Consider the following 18,458-nt stretch of genomic DNA (forward strand, 5'->3'; position numbering starts at 1 on the left):
GACCACCGTCTCGAGAATACCAGGCTGCAGCTGGAGGGAGGGGGGAGGCCACGGTCCAGCTTCAAGAACCTTCTGTTCCCGTCTTCCACGAAATCCTTCCTAAAGCTGGATCCAGTCAACTCTATTAAAGGAACACAGCGGCAGGTGGCTCTTCCAGGAATCGTTGGCTCCCGTTTTTAAAAAAATCACCAGTCAGTTACCTATTCAGCAGTTACCCGGCTCTATCCAATCCCTAAATGTCACCATGAGACCACAGCAGATGTGGACACAGGTCTTATGTCAAGTAGCACAGGATCAATGGGAGGAGGGAACAAAATGAGAGACGGGGGTCAGGCCTGGCTGTGGGGACAGATGCTACAGGTCAGTCCTGAGCAAGAGACCAGATCCCTCTCCCATAGTCAGGACAGTATGCATATGCAGACTCACTTCCGCATACAACTTCATGGTCCTTAGACCCTCCAGCATCCCCCAGGCTACAAGGTCCCTATGCCCCTGCAGCGTCTGAGTAAGACACACTTCCAGCTTGATCTTTCACAGGACTGTCTGCCCCCTGCCAGAGTGCCTGTGGAAATAGGAAATCTTACGCTGGACTTCGTAGGCTGGCTAAGAGTGGTAAGCTGGACTTCGTAGGCTGGCTAAGAGTGGTAAGCTGGACTTCGTAGGCTGGCTAAGAGTGGTAAGCTAGCTCTTCCCCTTAGGCTGAGTCCAAACAGCGACTGACAAGACAGGCCACTGAGAGGCAGAGACAACAGACACAAACAGGAATTCAGACACAGATACACACATCAAAACGACACACACAAACTCTGGTATGGCCACGAAAATACAGGCAAAACTGCACAGATGTAAAAGCACAAAGACCACTCGACCTACACGCACATCGCTCAAACACTCGTGCGAAAACCCGCGCGGCCTCACGGACACGCACGCTGAGGGCGGGGCCTTCGGGGCGGGGCCTCCCGGGTCGAGGCTGGGTCAAGGGTCAGAAGGCAGAGGTACGCCCAAGATGGCGGCCTCCATGTGCGACGTGTTCTCCTTCTGCGTGGGCGTGGCGGGCCCGGCCCGGATCGCCGTGGAAGTCCGCTTTGTGAGCAGCGCCAAGGTGAGGCCGCGGCGAATCGTGCCGGGGTTCCCCACCCAGCCCGTCCTTGGAAACAGCCCCGCGGGACCCTATGCCTGCAGCTTAGAGGGTCCTCTGCCGCTTGGACTCTGCTATCCGGCCCCGGGGGCTCCTTGTCGGTACCCGCGTGCAGGCTTCCAGGGCGATCACGCGGTGGCCTGGGGCCCGCGGAGTCTTCGTGCGCTCCCCCTCCTCCCCTGGAACCGGGCCTTTCTGCTAGCTGGGCTGGGGAGCGCCAGGCCGGGGGATATTCCTGCTGGATCCTGAGAGCTGTTGGGCGGGACGTGCCGGGCAGAGGGAGCTGCGGTACTAAAAAGCGTCGGCCATCAAGAACTTTCTGAGTGAGATTTGGGTGGGGGGATTGAGGAGAGAGGCCAGGACACTTCACAAAGGGTCTTGGAGTGCCAAGGAATTTGGACCGAAGCCCGTGGTAACATTGAAAGGTTTAAATCAAGAGGATGACATTTTGTTTTACTATCGTGTTTTAAAGTTCAGTGTAGAAAAAATTCGAAAGTGCATGTAAGAAAAGGAAAGGTAAAACACTCATAATCTTGTATATGTACAAATATGTGCATATTAAAGTTATATTTTTAGGCTGCTTTCTGATGCAGCAGTATGTATTTCAATATCAATAATCCTTTTAGGTATTAATTTTTAAGAGTTGAGTAATAGTCTTTCATGGGAGGACCGCTGTTCACTCAACAACTGTTCATTTATGGATCTTTATACTGTATCTTGTTTTCCATCCCTGAGGTCAAAGATGGTGAAGCTCAGTGTCTGTGCACGCATCCTTTTCTTCTCACCAGCACTAAGTATTTTCTTTCTTGGTTATCTTTATTAGTTGATATGTGCAAAATGATACTGCTTTGTTCTCATTTGTATTTCTTTACTAATGAGGTTGAATAATTTATCATTTGTAATGGCAGTGTGTATCCTTGCTCCTGCCCTGGATGTCAGCCTTCTAGTCATCTGGCTCCTGCTCTCAGCATCATGGTATTCACACAGATCCCCAACCTAACCTTCCATTGTCCTCTTTCCACTCCAGAGGCGTCTGGAGCATTCCTCTCTTAATGTGGTAAATCAACTCCCCTGTGTCCTTGGGCTCCTCACTGCCCACAACTCCATCTCCACCCCAAGGCCTGCAGTGCTCTCATTGGCTCACAGTTTGATGGTGTTTCAGTTCCATCACTCCTAGCAAGCAGAGATATTCACCTTTACTTTCACTTTGCTCATGTCTCTGAACCTCCTCCTTTTTTTTTTTTTAACTTCTTCTCTCTTACATCACTTCAGCCACTCTCCTTGCCCAGTTGTCCTGTTCTAGCCTTCCATCAAAACCCCAGGTCTGGAAGAAGGGGCTGGCTTCCCTCTCTATGCCCGCAGCTTATGTGCTGCTGCAGAAGAATCATGTACCCAGACTTGGTGACAAGATGGCTTATCCTTTTTGCATCTGTATTCATCAAGTGGGATTGGTTTGTGATTTTTCTTTTTCCTTTATGGTATCTTCCTCAGGTTACGACATCAGAGTTATACTTGGTTTTTTGTTTGTTTTGTGAAATAGAGAAACTTTCCATTTTTTTCCCTCTGTTATTGAATAGTTTAAATAGCATAAGAATTACTTCTTTGGTTCAAGAGAGCTGATTTATGAAACCATATAGACTGGGGGCCTCATGTGGGGGTGGTTTTTGACCACTTTCTGTTTTGCCTCTATGGATATTGGCAAGAATGATTTTCAAAATTTTGCCAGTTGCTATGCCAGGGATATGACTGGTCACAACAGAAACCTAATCAAATATGATAAATGTCAACCAAGATGCTGTACTAGTACACATCAGGCAGGTGCTGGTGTTGCTTGTTAGTCTATCTTGGCTTCCTTCCTGTTCAATTCACTTTTGGCAATTGATATTTTTCTAGAAAATAATTTAATAAAGAATTTATTTACTGGAGTCTTAAATTTTTATTGTACAATCTTTTAAAAAAAACATAAGCTTACTTTTCAAATTGCAAATAACTTTGCATAGTTTGTACCCTTTACATTCAGGTTCAGATTCATTTCTCTCCAGGCTTCTTGGTAATATGAATTAGAGCTGTTTTTTTCTTGAAACACTTCATATGTTCTGGGGATGTGTAGTTTCATAGAGGAACAGCTCTGATTCTTCCCTTTGCATTGATTACTAAATATTTCCTCCATTTGGTCCTCCAGAAAGAGGGAGAAAGAGATTAGTGCTTATCCAATATCAAAATTGATGACTGTCAGAAGTAGCGTGGGTCCCTGTTCATAATATCTTTGCGTCCCACGGAGGAAGGCCAGGTTTTCATTTTGCTAGGTTGGGATCCCAGAGGTTACTCAGTGTGGAGGTGGGCTTCTAGAAAGACAACCAAGCTGCATCCACGGCTTTGTCAACGGTTTTGTTCCAGCTGCCCTAGCATGCTATTGGAGCTCCCAGAGTTATTCACAGGGTTGAGATTTGTGGCTCATGGGCATGTCAGGTCTACACATCCTGCCGCTCTGATTTGGGGAGGTGCCCTTGCCTAGCCAAAGCACTAGAGTTCAGAGGAAACGGGGAGCTACCCAGGAGGCCACATGACAGGACATTTCACTGGTGGCTCAGTTATTTTCTTCCTCTCCCTTTTTGTGACAGTTCACTGGCACTACTGGGGCAATTGGCAGGGGCACCAGTCCTCTAAGTGTAGAGTGCACAAAAGTGCCCAGCGGGGCCAGTCACTGCCTGGCTTTTAAAACTGTCTCCTGAGTCCCTTTGTACATTTGAAGTGAATTGAAGTCACTCAGTCGTGTCCAACTCTTTGTGACCCCAAGGACTGTGGCCTACCAGGCTCCTCTGTCCATGGGATTTTCCAGGCAAGAGTACTGGAGTGGGGTACCATTTCCTTCTCCAGAGGATCTTCCTGACCCAGGGATGGAACCCAGGTCTCCCACATTGTAAACAGACACTTTACCGTCTGAGCCACCAGGGAAGCACATTTGAGAGATGGCAATTCAACAGTTGTTTTCTCATCTTTCATCCCATACACGGTGTCTGCAGTGCTTTAGACCAGGACTTCTCACTAACATGCATGTGAATCACCTGGGCATCTTGTTAAAATGCAGGTTCTGATGTGGCAGGTCTGGCGTGGGGCCTGAGCTTGTGCGTTCTAACATCTCCCAGGCGATCCCCATGCTGCCAGTCCATCACCTCATTTTGAGTAGTGTGGTGCACGTGGGGTTCCCTCACCTGTGCTGTACCATAACATCCTGGAAACTACCTGGTAGGTATTATTATAGTACTCGCTTTTCACATGGTAGACAGATGGAAAAAGGCAGTCGGCTCAACGCTTCACAGCAAGCTAGGCTTAGGACTGGTGCTAGGGTTAGTCATTCCTCCCAGTGTAGCACCTGAGAACTTGTTGGGCACCAGGTACTGTGCTAGATACTGTGAGTTCCGAGCTGACTAGGGAAGTAGGACACATTCTCCCGAAAACTAGGCCTCCCCGTCCTGCAGTGTAGGATTCTCTGCAACCCTGAGGAGCAGCATCATGACCAGGATCCTGGAGGGGCACGTGGGTGACTCAGAAGGCGGCCCTGTACCACTCGCTAGTACTGGAGGCTCCAGCCTGCTGTGAACCTCTGGCCATGCTAAAAACGCTCCTCTGGGTAGCCCAACATGGTTGCCATGGTGGCTCTCTTCCCATCCCAGCCCTCTGCCCTGGACAGTTTGGAAGATGTGCTACTGAATGTAGGGTAGAACTGCATTTCTGGAGGAGGTGATTATGAAGGGGGCTGACGACGCTCCAGAAGTGACCGTCCTGAGACAGAGGCCTCTGCCAAGAGGGAAGCACGTGGAGGTGAGGAGCCCTTGAAGCTCTGTCCTCTGCCTCTTCTTATGGCCATCCTATTCCTTCTCTGCCCTTTTAGGGAAAGGGGCTGTTTGCCACACAGCTGATCCGGAAGGGGGAGACCGTATTCGTAGAACGGCCCCTGGTGGCTGCGCAGTTTCTCTGGAATGCACTTTATCGCTACCGAGGTGAGCTCATCTCGCCCACTCTGAGGGCCGCTGTGCCCAGCAGCCTTGGCGCCTGGAGGAGAGCATAGATATCCCTGATAGTCTCTGGGACTCCCGGTGTCAGGAGGGAAAGCACATCTTCTCTTGGAGAACTGTGCCTGAGAACCATGCCCCTGTCTAATCTCAGGCCGTCTGGGGCTGTGAGCCTATAGCAAAGAAGCTGTTCCAAAGGGTACCCTGGAGGAGGCCTGTCACTCAGGTGGACGCAGCGCCATCCTGAAGGGCTCTGTGCCAAAGTGGAGCCACTACCAAGAAGAGACCACATGCCGCCTGTTCAAAAAAGGCTGCATTAGGGATCACAAACAGCATGCTCTTAGCTTTCCAGCCACTCGCTTTTTTCACCCTTCCGTTGGGCTAGAGAAAAATCTCTGAAAGGAGGGTCAGTCAGCTCCAGAATGTGGGGAAAGCCCAGTTTTGGGGAGGGGTGGAGAGCCCCATAGACTAAGTCCCATGGAGAAGCAGGGAGAGTCTGCCAGGCGGGGTGGGGACTGCAGAGAGGGAAGAAGGTATCATCTATCTTTGAATGCATGTGAAATTGATTCATTCGCTCCATTCTTTAACATAGTCATTCATTTACTCACCCCTTAAAACATCTGATGTGAGCCAGGTGCTGTCGTAGCCCCGCGGATATTGCTGTGAAAGGACAGATGCAGCCCCTGCTCTGAGACACACTGTCATGTCTGGCTCTCTCCCCCAGCCTGTGACCACTGTCTTCGGGCACTGGAGAAGGCAGAGGAAAACGCCCAGAGACTGACTGGGAAACCAGGCCAGGTTCTGCCTCACCCCGAGCTGTGCACTGTGCGCCAAGACCTGCACCAGAGCTGTCCCCACTGCCGGGTGAGCAGCCCTGGGGCCGAGCTGAAGTCCTGGCTGGGGAGACGGGAGTGAGCGCAGACCTGGTCATGGCCCTCAGAGCCCCCAGTGGAGGGAAGACATTGAAAAGCCTTGAGTACTACTCCAGTTTCGTCCACGCGGTTCCAGTCCCACTGCCCAGAAAATAGGCTTGTTGGGAGCTTGCCCTCTGCCTCGGAGCCTGGCAGGGCCCTTCCCTGTCCCCGAGAAGCAGTCTCTCCTTCTCACGGTTTTAAAGCCTGGGGCAGGTGCTCCTCTCACATGCCCCCAGAGCACTGAGTGCTTCCTCGTCTCATAATACTATAATGCCACTGACTGCTGCTCAGGGGCTGTTTGTGGGAGGAATGAAGTTAGAGGAGGTGAGGCCACACAGGTGTCTGTGCCTCACCCCAGGCCAGATCCTTGGGTGCTGACCTCCACCTCCCCCAACAGGTGACGTACTGCAGTGCAGAATGTCGACTGGCCGCAGCTGAGCAATACCATCAGATCCTGTGCCCAGGCCCCTCCCAGGATGACCCCGCGCATCCTCTCAATAAGCTGCAGGAGGCCTGGAGGTAGGTAGCATTTCCTCTCTTCTCTCCTTTATCCTTTCCTCCTTGCGTGTCTTCGCGGTGCTCAGCAGATGCAGCCATCTTTCTTAAGTTACCACTGCCTGGATTTTTCCTCCATTCTTAGGGCCAAACAGAGGTCATTTCACCTATTTCCCCTGCCTTAAATCTGAGCTGCCAGCCCCACCATCCTCAGCATTTTACACACTCCCAGAAGAGCCTCATTAAGCCCATAGAGATATAAAATCCTGCCCATGTCCTTGCCAGTAGCTTTCCCTCTTTGGTTATGAATGGGATTGGTAGGAAGGATTCTCTATAGCAATCAGACCAGGCTTTCCTGAATTCGGCTACTGGGAAGGGAATTTCTAGGCCAAACCTTTATCTTTCTCCCCAGGAGTGTTCACTACCCGCCTGAGACTGCAAGCATAATGTTGATGGCCCGGATGGTGGCCACAGTGAAACAGGTGAGCCCACCTGATCTTCCGGAGAAAGCTGACTCTGGCCTCATTCAACCCTTGACCTCAGTTTCCTTCTTACTTTAAGACTCTGGCTTGGATACAGAGTTCTTTCTGGGCCTCTCAAAGAAGAGCTGCTTGCATGTAAACCTTAGGAGTAGCTAACCATAAATCTGGCAGGGGGAGGGGGGCTTATCTTGCCTGTGATCTTTGATCTATGAGATGACTGCCTGTGCAGCAGCAGTTCATGCGTGCCATTTATAAGCATCACCTTTTCAGGATTGTATCTCTTTAGGTACAGCAAGAGAAGCTGCTCTGACCCCTTCTTTAATACTGTTGCTCCTCAGCCTCATTCTATTTTCCCAAGTGTCGTGAATTGGCTAGCTTGGCAGCAGCTGGGGAGATGGTTGGGTATGGGCAGGGCTGGGAGGAAGAGTCTACCTAGAAGCTAATGTGTGATGGTGTTTCTCTGAGGGCTGGGGCTTTGGAATGACAGCCGACTCTTCCCACAAGGGCGGGAATGACAGTAAAGAAGAGGGTGTCTGTGAGTCCATCTGTGCACATGCATGCATGGGCATGTATCAACCTGACCTTGAAGTATATTTGTTCACTACAGGCTAAGGATAAGGATCGTTGGATCAGGCTCTTCTCCCAGTTCTGTAATAAAACTGCTAATGAGGAGGAGGAAATTGTCCATAAACTCCTAGGGGACAAATTCAAGGTTGGTCTCCCCCCATGACCCTCCCACCCCTGCTAGTAGCCTGGGCTGTCTATGGCTACCTGGAGGAAGCTTCACACTTGCTCCCTTCCCAGTCACAGGAAGAAGTTCGCGCCTGGGTCCAAAAATCTGTTCAGAGACTTGTATTTCTGTTGCTGTTTAACTTCATAACCTAATGTGGACTTAAAATTGCAAAGTGGGGTGATGACCAAGGATAGAGGGGCTGGGTGCCCTGATATGGGAGGCAGGACCCCATAATCGGATAGCAGTGGGCAAATCAAGTGTAATGAAAAATGGAGGGTTGAGGGGGTCTGCAGGTTAGGAAGTGGGGTGAAATAGACTTCTAGTTGCCCATGTACTGAGCACTCGCTTCAGATCAAAGAGTTATGCATTCTCCCCGAGGAGAGCAGAGTTCTGTGCAGGAGCTGCCTGAAGGGGGAGGCAGGTGTAAAAGGGCTTTTGGGGCAGGCCTTCCTGCACTGAATCTGGGGAAAGGAGGGGAGCGTCAAGCTGCTCTGGAGGGTGGTGCTGGTATAAGTGCTAGAAAATAGGAATTTGGGGTTTGCTACCCTGGGTTGGAAGAGACCAGCAGACTGCCAAGGCTCTTTGGAGATCAGGACTCCATGGCTTTCTTTTGCCCCCTGGGAAAGCTGTCTTTAGAGCTCACCCTTTTCCTTCCCTTACATGGTCTTCTGGGCCCTGCCTGGGTGCTAAGGGGAAACCCCAGAGCTGCAGGTCTCTCCCTGCTTTCCCTAACCCAGGGTCAGCTGGAGCTACTGCGGAGACTCTTCACAGAGGCGCTTTATGAAGAAGCACTCAGCCAGGTGAGTGGGAAGGTGGGACCAGTGGCCTCCCAGTCACTCCAGCCCTCTGGGAGCAACCAGGGCAGCGTGTCCGCCTGGGACAGGTAAGCAAGAGCAGACCTGGTCTTACGGAGTTGGGGTGGGACTGACTCACAACAAGCTTCCTCAACAGAGTTGTATCAGGAAGAAGAGCAAGTGGCTGCCCACTGAGTGCCCTTCTCCTTTCTCCCCACAGTGGTTCACTCCGGATGGATTCCGGTCTCTCTTTGCTCTTGTTGGGACCAATGGCCAAGGAATTGGGACCAGGTTAGGAGAGAATGTTCCAGAGCTCTTGGACTTGTCCCTCAGGGCTGGGGTGGAAGATTGAGAAAAGTAGCCAAGCTCCTTTCAAGACTAGGGTGGGGCAGGGTGTAACTCTGGCCAGAATGCTGGACTAAACTCAGGGGCGAGGGTCAGACAGACCGAGTCTTTCTTGGGAACACTTAGTTGGGAAAGGACACACCTACCCACCCCCACCCCCTCTCGGGAGAAAGAAATGGACTTAACTTGCTTGGAGGTGGAGAGCCCTGTGAGCTGGGTCTTTCTCCTCTCCAACCATGGCTGCCTGGAACCCCCAGCTCCCTGAGCCAGTGGGTCCATGCCTGTGATGCTCTGGAGCTGAAGCCTCAGGACCGTGAGCAGCTGGACGCCTTCATTGACCAGCTGTACAAGGACATCGAGGCAGGTTGGTGAGATGGAGCCTTGGCTTCACCTGACTTTGGAAGCCCCCATCAGTCAGTTGGTGGACACAGTCTTCCCCCAGGGAGCTCTGAGTTCATGGTTGGGGAAGGTAATCCCTGTGTGAAGCTTCATGCCTGTCTGCAGGGCATACATGAGAAATGGCCCTGCAGTCCATGCAGAGGCCTCATGCGGGGGGTGGAGGAGTGCCAGATCGTGCGTTGGTATCATATATAGGAAAGCAAGCTTGTGCCTCAGAGAAGCATTGTCAGGTAAATGGGAGTGACTGGGTGGCAGACAGTGGAGCCATGCCTGTCCTTATAAGCCTGTTTGCTTTTCCTACCTATGACATGGACGTAATACCACCTGCATACGACTGTCTTACAGCAACCGGCGAGTTTCTTAACTGTGAAGGATCTGGCCTCTTTGTGCTGCAGAGCTGCTGTGAGTCCCGGCATTGAGAATGCGCAGCCTCACGCTGCAGTCCTCCTCTGTTGGTCCCTTCTGGGCTGGTAGAGTTGAGTCTGGGAGTGGGATTAGGGCTGAGCTGGAGGATTTCCGCTTGGTCTCCCATATCACTTTCCATTCATTTATTGGACTGCTCATGCTTTCCAGTGGGCTGGCCCGGTGCTAAGGCAGGGCACAGAGCTCTGATTCTTGCAGAGGGAACCCTGGGTCTTGCCCCACCACTGCCCTGTGAGTCCTGAGTGTCCTAAGAACCCAGGAGAAGCTCAGGCTGGAAGGCAGTCTCATCAGCACCTGATGGAGGGACAGAGCCAGTTCAGACTGTTTTTCCAGATCCCAGCCTCCCACCCTCTGCTCTCCTCACCGCAGACCTTTCCTCCCAGGCTCTGGGGAGACTACTTTTCCTAAACTAGGCTCCCAGCTGTTACCAGTGACAGACAGGCCTGAGTTAAGTTTCCGGCACGGGCATCCCTTTCACAGCCCTGTCCCTCCCTTTGTGAGACACTGGGAACAGCTGAGGATCAAGGGGACCAGTGAGGAGAAGAGCAGGGCCAGGCATGGCAGGTGGGGCAGGGCAGTGATGTGGGAGCACATCTGGGCCTGTGCTCTTCAGGAAAGAGCGCTGGACAGGGAGACAGGACACCGGGGCCCGGGGACCTGCACAGCCCAACAGGGATCAGAGAACAAGGAAAGACGGGGCCCAGGGCTCTGCACAGTTAAGGCTGTTATTTTTCTTAGTCAACAATCCTCATTATCTGCCTCTCATGACCCAGGCAACCACAGCTGTGTCCCCAATGCAGAGACCTCCTTCCCAGAAAACAACTTCCTTTTGCATGTCACCGCCCTGGAGGATATTAAGCCAGGAGAGGTGAGGGGGCAAGTAGCTGTGGGGGTGGGTGGGCAGGAGGCCTGGCAAGTTCTCTCCAGGAATCAGGAGCAGCAGTGGCTCCAGCCCCAGGTTCAGGCTGTTGGGTTGAATCCCTTCATGCTGCAGGACCTTAGTCTTGCCTGTGAGTGTGCTCTGACCCCACCTCACTTCAAAAAATAACTCCAGAAAGCCTCAGCAGTGTTTGAGAGAGCACTGTGTGCCTGAGTTCTTGTGTCCAGCTGCTTTTTGATCAAGGAATCTGCAGCTTCTAAGGAAACAGGAAATGGCCCTTTGTGGCTTGGACTATGGGTTGCTAATGTGGTTTGGGGTCCTGGCTGTTAGAGCAGTACACAGAGCCTGCTTGAAACTTCTTTCAGGGCAAGTAGCTTCACAGCAAGATAACCTCTGCCCCAGCCACAGACAGACCTTGGCCATGGCCTAAGGCCCAACCATAGCCCCCAGTTCAGACTGTCAAAGCCTCACAGTCCCATCCCTGCTCTGAGCACAAGGGGATGGATTGGGGTGGCCTGCCCTTTCGCTGAAGGGCAGCTCAGGCTCCTGGGGACGAGGCAATGGTTGGACACGGGGCAGAGGTTGGGGAGGCCCTAATCCCACCTGTTAGAAAGACCATCAGCCCAACCTCTCTTGTGCCCCTTAGGAAATCTGCATCAGCTACTTAGACTGCTGTCAGCGGGAGCGAAGCCGCCACAGCCGCCACAAGATCCTCAGGTGCCAGCGGGGGCTGCGGTGGGCAGCGGGGCTCTGGGGTCCTCCATTCCAGTGGCTGCCTGACTGCCCTCACCATCGTGCCCCCTCGCCCTCTGCAGGGAGAACTATCTGTTCGTCTGTTCCTGCCCTAAATGTCTGGCAGAGGCCGATGAGCCCAACATGACCTCTGAGGAGGAGGAGGAGGAAGAGGAGGAGGAGGAGGGAGAGCCGGAAGATGCCGAGCTGGGGGATGAGATGACTGATGTGTGATGTCACCCTGCTCGGAAGCACTCCTACCCCAAACCCTGCAGAAGAGGGGGCCTTTCCCCAGAGCAGAGGCTTGGAAGGAACACCCCACTCCTGTCGCCCACTTCCCCCCCATTTCAGCACTCTTTCTGCCGGAGGGTAAGACAGGCTGGACCCTAGGCCCTCTCCCCCCGCCGGACCTCACGCCCGGACACTGCTGCTGCGTGGCTCAGGCTCTGCGCTGTCACTGAGCCGCTCAGAACTGGCTTCCCCCTGAGGTTCGGATGTAAGTGGCTGGAACCAAGGTCAGGGCCTAACAGTGTTCTTCCCCATGGCCCCACTTACTCATCCGCTTGAGGCTTCAGCCCTCTCAACTCAGTATGGGGGTAGGGGGGCAGTAACAGAGTGGCAACCCGAGAACACCCTGACTCCACTGAAGAAGAGAGGGGCCAAGATGCCCTTACCGACTTCCCTACCTCCCACTGTTGTAGCCTGACCACTGGCACAGCCTAGCGAGGCAGGAGTGGGGAACTGGGCCCCACTGCACCTTCTCTTAGGCGCTCTGTGGGGAGCACTGAACCACGGGGATTACCCGCCTCTCCCCACCTCACCCATCGTTTAGACATCGGGGAGTAGCGATTAGCCCCTCCCCCAGAATCTCTGTACTTGTGCCTTTCCTCTAGGCCCTGGTACAGTGGCTAGCCTCACAGGGTCTGGAAGAGGTGTCTGCCTCCCTTGGGAGGGGTATGGGGGGATCAGCACCCCTCCTCTTACCCTCATCCATTTAGGACTCTAGCAGCATAGCTGAGACTTGGGGGGTGAAAGGCCTCTGCTCCCTAACTGAGGATGTTCTAGAGTCTTCTAGAACTTTGATCAGTGAGGGGCTCTCCTGGTCTCAATCTCCATCTTTAGGATCTCCACAGAGGAACACAAGTCTTCCAGAAACCTAGAAGAGCTGGGCTGGATACTCAAGATTAGCCCTGACTGTCCTCCTCCTCCCCAGATTAGCACCACCCCTTGCTCTTGGGTTGGAAGCTGTGGAAATTGTAACCTGTCACCCGCAATTCTTTTCTGCCCCCCTTCCCTGAGGGGCCTGCCGCATGCCCCTGCTGAGGGATCCTAGGGAGGCCAGGTCCCGCCGCACGGGCCCTTTCTTGGATCGTGAGCAGGTGGAATCTGCCTGAATAGCCTATTGGGTTCTTAATTCTTCAGAGCAGCCAGCACCCCCTCCTCCCCCCCTGCCCACTGTTCTCAATAAAACATGAATGGTGACAGGCCTTTACAGGAATGCTTTGTGGAGGATGGCTTGACAAGCAGGCAACAGTCACGTGGATGGTCCCAGAATGCATAGGACAGAGCGGTGACGGCAGGAGATGGGAGCTCCAGCTCCCCAGTTTGGATTCATCCCTCGTCTCGTCTATATCTGCTGTGCAAACGTTTCTCAGGTCTAAGAGCAGGGCTCCTCTGAGGTCCAGTGTGGATCCCCAGGACCAGGCTACAGAACAAGGAGGCTTTTCCTCGGGGGCTGAACCACCGCTTCCTGAGTTCTTGAGCAGGAGGCTGTCGGGATCCAGGATTAGCAGTCTGAGCACTGGTCCTGAAGGACCCTGGGCAAGCCTTGTACCCTCTCTGGGCCTCAGTTTCCTCCCTTCAAAACAAGAGCGTGGGACCAAGTGAGTGAGTGAAGCCCCCCACCCCACCCCTGTGTGCTTTACTCTAGGACACAGTTGCAACCCTGATGAGAGGCTTTATTGCTAAAAAGTCACTGAGGGTTTATTAAGTCCTCAAACACCAGCTCCTTACACCATTCCAGCAATTGCTGTGAAAGACTCTGGGTGGGGAGGCTGGAGCCAGGTGGGATGTGACAGCTTTCAGATGGCTCTCAAACCACCTGCTGTTGGCCCCTTTAGTTTCAGACCCGAGCCCACCAGCCCCCGGGCCTGGCTCTTGCCTCTTCCCATAGCATGAGACACCTTAGGAGTCCAGGGGAGGAAAGGCCAGTGGTGTGGCTTCCTTTAGCTGAGCCAAGGCCCAAGCCCTTTTCCTCTGCCTGGCTCCACCAGTTCCCAAATGCTATCCCCAAATCCTGAACAGCAGAATTCCTGGATTTTCCCTTCTCAGCCTAGAGTTGCTTATGGCTGGAATGTGGGACCAACTCTTCTACCAGAAGGTCCAGGGCGGTTGCAGCAGCTCAAAGGTGGGGATGCTGGTGACATTGACTGGGATGGAAATGATGGCCCAAGGCAGCCCATGCTGTTCCAGGGAGCGGCGGATCATGTAGCTGGGAGGGCATGGAGAGAGGTGGTGATGGTCACTTTCTCGGCACCCCATCATGCCCCACTGTCCCCATTACTTTGGGAGTTCCAGAGCCTGAGGACTTTTTTGGCCCTCCAACCAGGGCACCCCAAGGTGAGGCTTGTGGGTAGGGACTAGTAATTGCCCTTGACCTCCCCGAGTTGTGGCACCTAGTTTGGTGCTAATACAGCCAGAGACAAGGACCCCTCACCCATCTCGGCCAAGCAGGAAGAGGGCGGGGATGTCAGCTGTGCGCTGGGTACTGTCTTGGATCATCTCCACGTAGAAGCTGTCATTGTCAACCGCGTTGTCAGAGATGATCACTGCCCGCCCGCCGTGCTCCTGCACCACCCGGGTCTTGGACAGGAAGGAGCAGCCCCTGGAAGAGGTGATGATGAGACCAAAGAAAAGGCAGGGGAGCTATCCCCTCCCCAGACCACCACCCTGGGAGGGTGCAAGAAGGACCAATCATGGAGGATTATTTTTTTATAGAGGCTCACAAGTAAATGGCCAAAGGCCTGGATAATTTTAAGACATTTCTTAAAAGATTCTTAAAAAGATGAATTATTTAAAAACAGTTATTTCAAAGTATCACCACCAACACTGATCTCAGACTCTCCCCTGGTGCCTGTGCCTGTCCGCGCCTTACCCCCTCTCCACCAGCGCGATCTGGTCCTGGATGAAGAAACCGTTGCTGAGTTCCCCGCAGGCCTCTGAAGGTTCCGCAGGGACAAGGTGAATCTGCTCATACCTTGTGTGCTGAAAGATATTTAAACAGGTGAAAGTGTAGGGAGGGGTTAGGACTGAGCTGATCATTCCATCATATCAGCTCCTCACAAAATGAGAAGGAAATGCGTGATTTCTGTGTGCTGGACACTTGAGCACTTTTACTCAATTCTCACAATTGTCTGGTTGTCCTATCCCACCCTCCCCCTTTTTTTTTTGGTCAAATCTTTATTTTATTTATTTTTTCTCCACCCTCCCTTTCACAGACACAGAGAAGTTGCTGTGGACCCAGAGTCATGTATTAATAGTTTAGCAGTGGAGCTAGCAGAGCCTTTGGCTTTTTTTTTTTTAACTACTTCATGTCCCTAAGAAGAAGAGTTTCCCTCTGTGATGCCCAGGTCTGTATTATACCCAGAGGAATAGCCGGAAGCCCTGCCTTCCTGGCTCTATAGCCCCTGGAAGACAGAGCAGAATTCTGCCCCCTTCTCTGTCCCAGCACTCAGGTATTGATTGAATTGATGAAGGTCACCTCAACTTAGTAGGGGGAAATGTGGAGACAGCATCAGATGTGAGGGGGCCTCCCTGAACTTACAAAGATACCACCAAAGTCCTTGGCAGGCGTGGCTGTGAAGATGTAGCGAATGTCCCCAGGACTCAGCACTTGAAAGTACAAATAATCATGGATGCGTAAGCCTGAAAGGTAAAATGTACAGGTGAGAAGCCTCCGGGGGAAAAGCTGGTTTCAGGTTCAGATCATGGACCCCAGGCCTTCAACAGGCTGGCTATGGTCTGGGCCCAGAGACCCAGCTTCAGCCAACTGTGTCCTCACAGTAGGTAGTATAGATGGTCTCTGCCCTGGGGAGGATAGAGCTGATGCAGACAGTTAGTGACCCCAGAGGTTTACAGCTGCTGCTGCTTACACAGGTGAGCCAGGGAGACTGAGAGTTCCAGTGTTACCTCTCTGAGGGTTAATTCATCTTTGCTCTGAAGCAGACTTTAGAGTTTCAAGGTGGTAGATGTGGTAGCTGTTGTAAAAAAAAAAAAAAAAGTCTGGTTCCACTGCCATTCCCCCCTCGTCCAGTCACTACCATTTCTTGTCCTAGCTGATGCAGCTTTTTAACTGGTCTATCTTAGCCTGTATTCTTGCTCCCTAAGGTCCATTCCCCTAACAACTGCCAGGAATTTCCTTAAAACACCTTAAAGCAGATGTGATCATATCACCACTGCCAGAGCGTCAATACCCTTCAAGGATTGCCTTTTGCACTTAAAGCCTAAACTCTAGTCTGCAAGGCCCTGCTTGATCTGGCCGTTGGCAGCTACCCCAACCTCATCTCTTCCCTTCCTGTGTTCTAACTACACTGGCCTCCAGTTTCTTCACATCTCCAAGTCTTCTTGTAAGTTCCCTCACCATACCACACCTCTACCTCTTTATAGGGCTCACTCCTATTCATCCATCAGATCACTTTCTCAGAGAAACCTGCCCTGTGACTGCCCTCCTTTATGCCCATTCAAAAATGTACTTTGTCTCCAATGACACTTTTAACATAATTTGGAATTATTTTTGTTTGTTGTCTCTCTCCTGCACTAGAACAAGGACTTAAGTTTGTGATTTCATTCCATACTGTATCCACCTTAACCAACATAGTGGCTAGACTATAACTCGTGCTCTAAAAGGTTGTTGAGTGAATGAACAACTATTTCCAGCAGGGAAGTGCCAGAACAACTAGATTTTTCTGGGATGTGGATCTCTTTAGTACCTAAGTGTAATGTTTTACCTGAACTTAAGTGGCTGGATTCCTTAGCCCAGAGAGATTGAGTAGCGTGAAAGGGTGGAAACTTCTGCCACAAGTCAGGGCTTGTGTCAGGGCTGGGATCAACTGTGGCTTTAGCTGTCCTTTTCTACATCCTAATCAGCCACCAGGTAGAGGTCCACTGGTTGGTACTGGGCTACACATACAGCCTTTTGTCCTGGGAGTGAAGGCTTCCAGTCAAATAGAGATACACTCCCAGGAGGCCTTCCTGGATTAGCACTAAAATTCCCCTCCTCCCTACACATCTTTGCCTAGCCTTTGTATCCGCTGATCCGTGTAAATTAAGTATAGATACACACATGTGCTCACGTATGTATATGGGTGTATGTTTATGTTCTCGTGTAGATGCAAACAGGTTTAGTGTGTGCGTATGTGCTAAGTGCGTGTAAGCCCACGTATAGCAACGTGTGGTCCCATTTATGTATGTGAGTGCTCACATATTTCCAGCTTGTAGTATTCCTGTGAGTGTGAAAGTCGCTCAGTCGTGTCCGACTCTGCGACCCCATGGATTATACAGTCCATGGAATTCTCCAGGCCAGAATACTGGAGTGGGTAGCCTTTCCATTCTCCAGGGTCCCATTTATGTATGTGAGTGCTCACATATTTCCAGCCTGTAGTACCCCTAGGTGTTCCTTGTTCTTCGCCCCCCTCAGCCACCTAAGTCGGCGCTAGTGGGGGTAGGGGGAGCCTTCCTTCGACGTGGGTAGCTGGGGACTCACAGCCCAGTCTCAGGCCGCGCCCAGTTAATGTCCCTGGGGACCACTACCCACCCACTCCAGGTGCCGGTGTCTGGACCTGCCTTCCTCCGAATTCGCGGGGTCCCCAAGGTGACCCGTGGCCCCCGGCCCAGGACGCGCTCAAGCTGGTCCGCCAGCCCCGCCCTGAAGCGTAGCCCCGCCCGTTGCTGCTCACCGTGGGCCGCGACGCACGCGGGGAGCCAGAGCACGAGACAACACCAGCCCGCGGCGCCGGGGACCATCTCCAGGGCCCGGCCGGGCGCCGCGCTTCTTCCAGCCACCCCGCCGCGCGTAGCTAGCCGGACTTCGGCCTGACAGCTGCTCTGGCCTCCCGCCCCCGGACCCGCTCACGCCGTCGGTTGGCGGACCGGAATGAGGCCTAGGACTGATTGGCTCTGAGGCCTGCTTATGTAGCCACATTTTCCGCCCCTACGCCCTAGCCCACTTCCTATTGGTCGAGAGAAGTGAGGCCGAGGGCTGATTGGTCTAAATTGTTAACTGCAACTGCCGGCCCCCGCCCCAGCATTTCTCTTTTTGGGTTAGACTCTGCAGGACCTCTCAGGCAGAGGGCGGGTCCGGGAGGCCGCGGGAACGGAGAATGGAGACCCGTAGCCCCGAAAGACTTGGCTAGTCGGCCCGTGCGTCCTCGGCCGAATCCTCACCGCGGCAGCTTCGCAAGACAACGATTTATCTTCTAGCTGTGCTTTCCTTTTTCCCATCCTCTTCTTGGGAAGGCATTCGTCTAGCGCCCAGGTGGTCTCGGGCGACCCCTGCTCTGCTCATCCTCTGCCTAATTTCACTGGCGTTTGTGCGGTCGTAGTCAGTAGGCTCTGGGGATGTACCAGTAGGCCTTATGTACCCGACACTCGAGGAAGCTCTGACAATGCCAAACCAGAAAACGAGCATTCGGGCCAGGTACCCACGTGTGATGTTGGACACCTAACCCCTCAGCCTCAGTTCCCTCGTCTGTAAAGTGGGCGTGATCGTGGTACTACCAAAACGATAGTGTGTAACAACGAGCTCACTCACGTCAAATGCTTAGTAAAGGCCTGTCTCTCAGTCACCAGTCAATAAATATATGCCTTTATTGCATCCCTTGGTCTTGGGAGATAGGGGAAATGGAATTAGAGTTAGTGGCTAACGCGGCCAAGCAAGGGTTCTACATGCTCAAAAATAATGGCACCATGGAAAACCGGCGAACCTTCCCTTACCAACGATTCTCGTAGCTCTCACCGAGGCCCAGCCTCTGACCCTTCTAGCCACGCCGACTCTATGGTAGCGAACCATAGAGTGGCGGAAGTGGCCCACCCCTTCCTCTCCCGGTCCAACGG

General features: G+C 52.6%; 2 protein-coding genes across 7 annotated transcripts; one reads left to right on the forward strand and one right to left on the reverse strand.

Moving 5' to 3' along the window:
• Positions 1-984: 984 nt before the first annotated feature.
• SMYD5 (SMYD family member 5) lies at positions 985-12,835 on the forward strand. 4 transcript variants are annotated; one of them, XR_015137282.1, is made up of 14 exons: positions 985-1,102; positions 5,031-5,139; positions 5,876-6,015; positions 6,463-6,584; positions 6,973-7,042; positions 7,650-7,754; positions 8,513-8,575; positions 8,790-8,860; positions 9,172-9,278; positions 9,659-9,715; positions 10,510-10,604; positions 11,263-11,333; positions 11,432-11,844; positions 12,471-12,835. XR_015137282.1 is itself a non-coding variant. In XM_086327613.1 (13 exons), exons 1-13 carry the CDS (start codon positions 1,007-1,009, stop codon positions 11,580-11,582), a joined length of 1,257 nt encoding a protein of 418 aa, XP_086183739.1. In that variant the 5' UTR covers positions 985-1,006; the 3' UTR covers positions 11,583-12,835. The 4 variants fall into 4 exon arrangements, 2 of the variants coding, with proteins under 2 accessions (XP_086183739.1, XP_086183740.1); XR_015137283.1 differs by lacking the exon at positions 5,876-6,015; XM_086327613.1 differs by having other exon boundaries at positions 11,432-12,835.
• On the reverse strand, positions 12,823-18,450 carry PRADC1 (protease associated domain containing 1). Of its 3 annotated transcripts, none has more exons than XM_086327618.1 (5): positions 18,339-18,450; positions 15,172-15,272; positions 14,503-14,612; positions 14,065-14,232; positions 12,823-13,206 (listed from the first exon to the last, which is right to left on the reverse strand). In XM_086327618.1, exons 1-5 carry the CDS (start codon positions 18,412-18,414, stop codon positions 12,960-12,962), a joined length of 702 nt encoding a protein of 233 aa, XP_086183744.1. In that variant the 5' UTR covers positions 18,415-18,450; the 3' UTR covers positions 12,823-12,959. The 3 variants fall into 3 exon arrangements, with proteins under 3 accessions (XP_086183744.1, XP_086183742.1, XP_086183743.1); XM_086327616.1 differs by lacking the exon at positions 18,339-18,450 and adding an exon at positions 17,303-17,466; XM_086327617.1 differs by lacking the exons at positions 12,823-13,206; positions 18,339-18,450 and adding exons at positions 13,290-13,839; positions 17,303-17,466.
• Between the last annotated feature and the right edge of the window lie 8 nt (positions 18,451-18,458).

This window comes from Bos grunniens, chromosome 11, assembly GCF_055505025.1.
Source record: "Bos grunniens cultivar Pamir isolate PY7600 chromosome 11, Bosgru_T2T1.0, whole genome shotgun sequence".
In the NCBI taxonomy this organism is placed as follows: domain Eukaryota; kingdom Metazoa; phylum Chordata; class Mammalia; order Artiodactyla; family Bovidae; genus Bos; species Bos grunniens.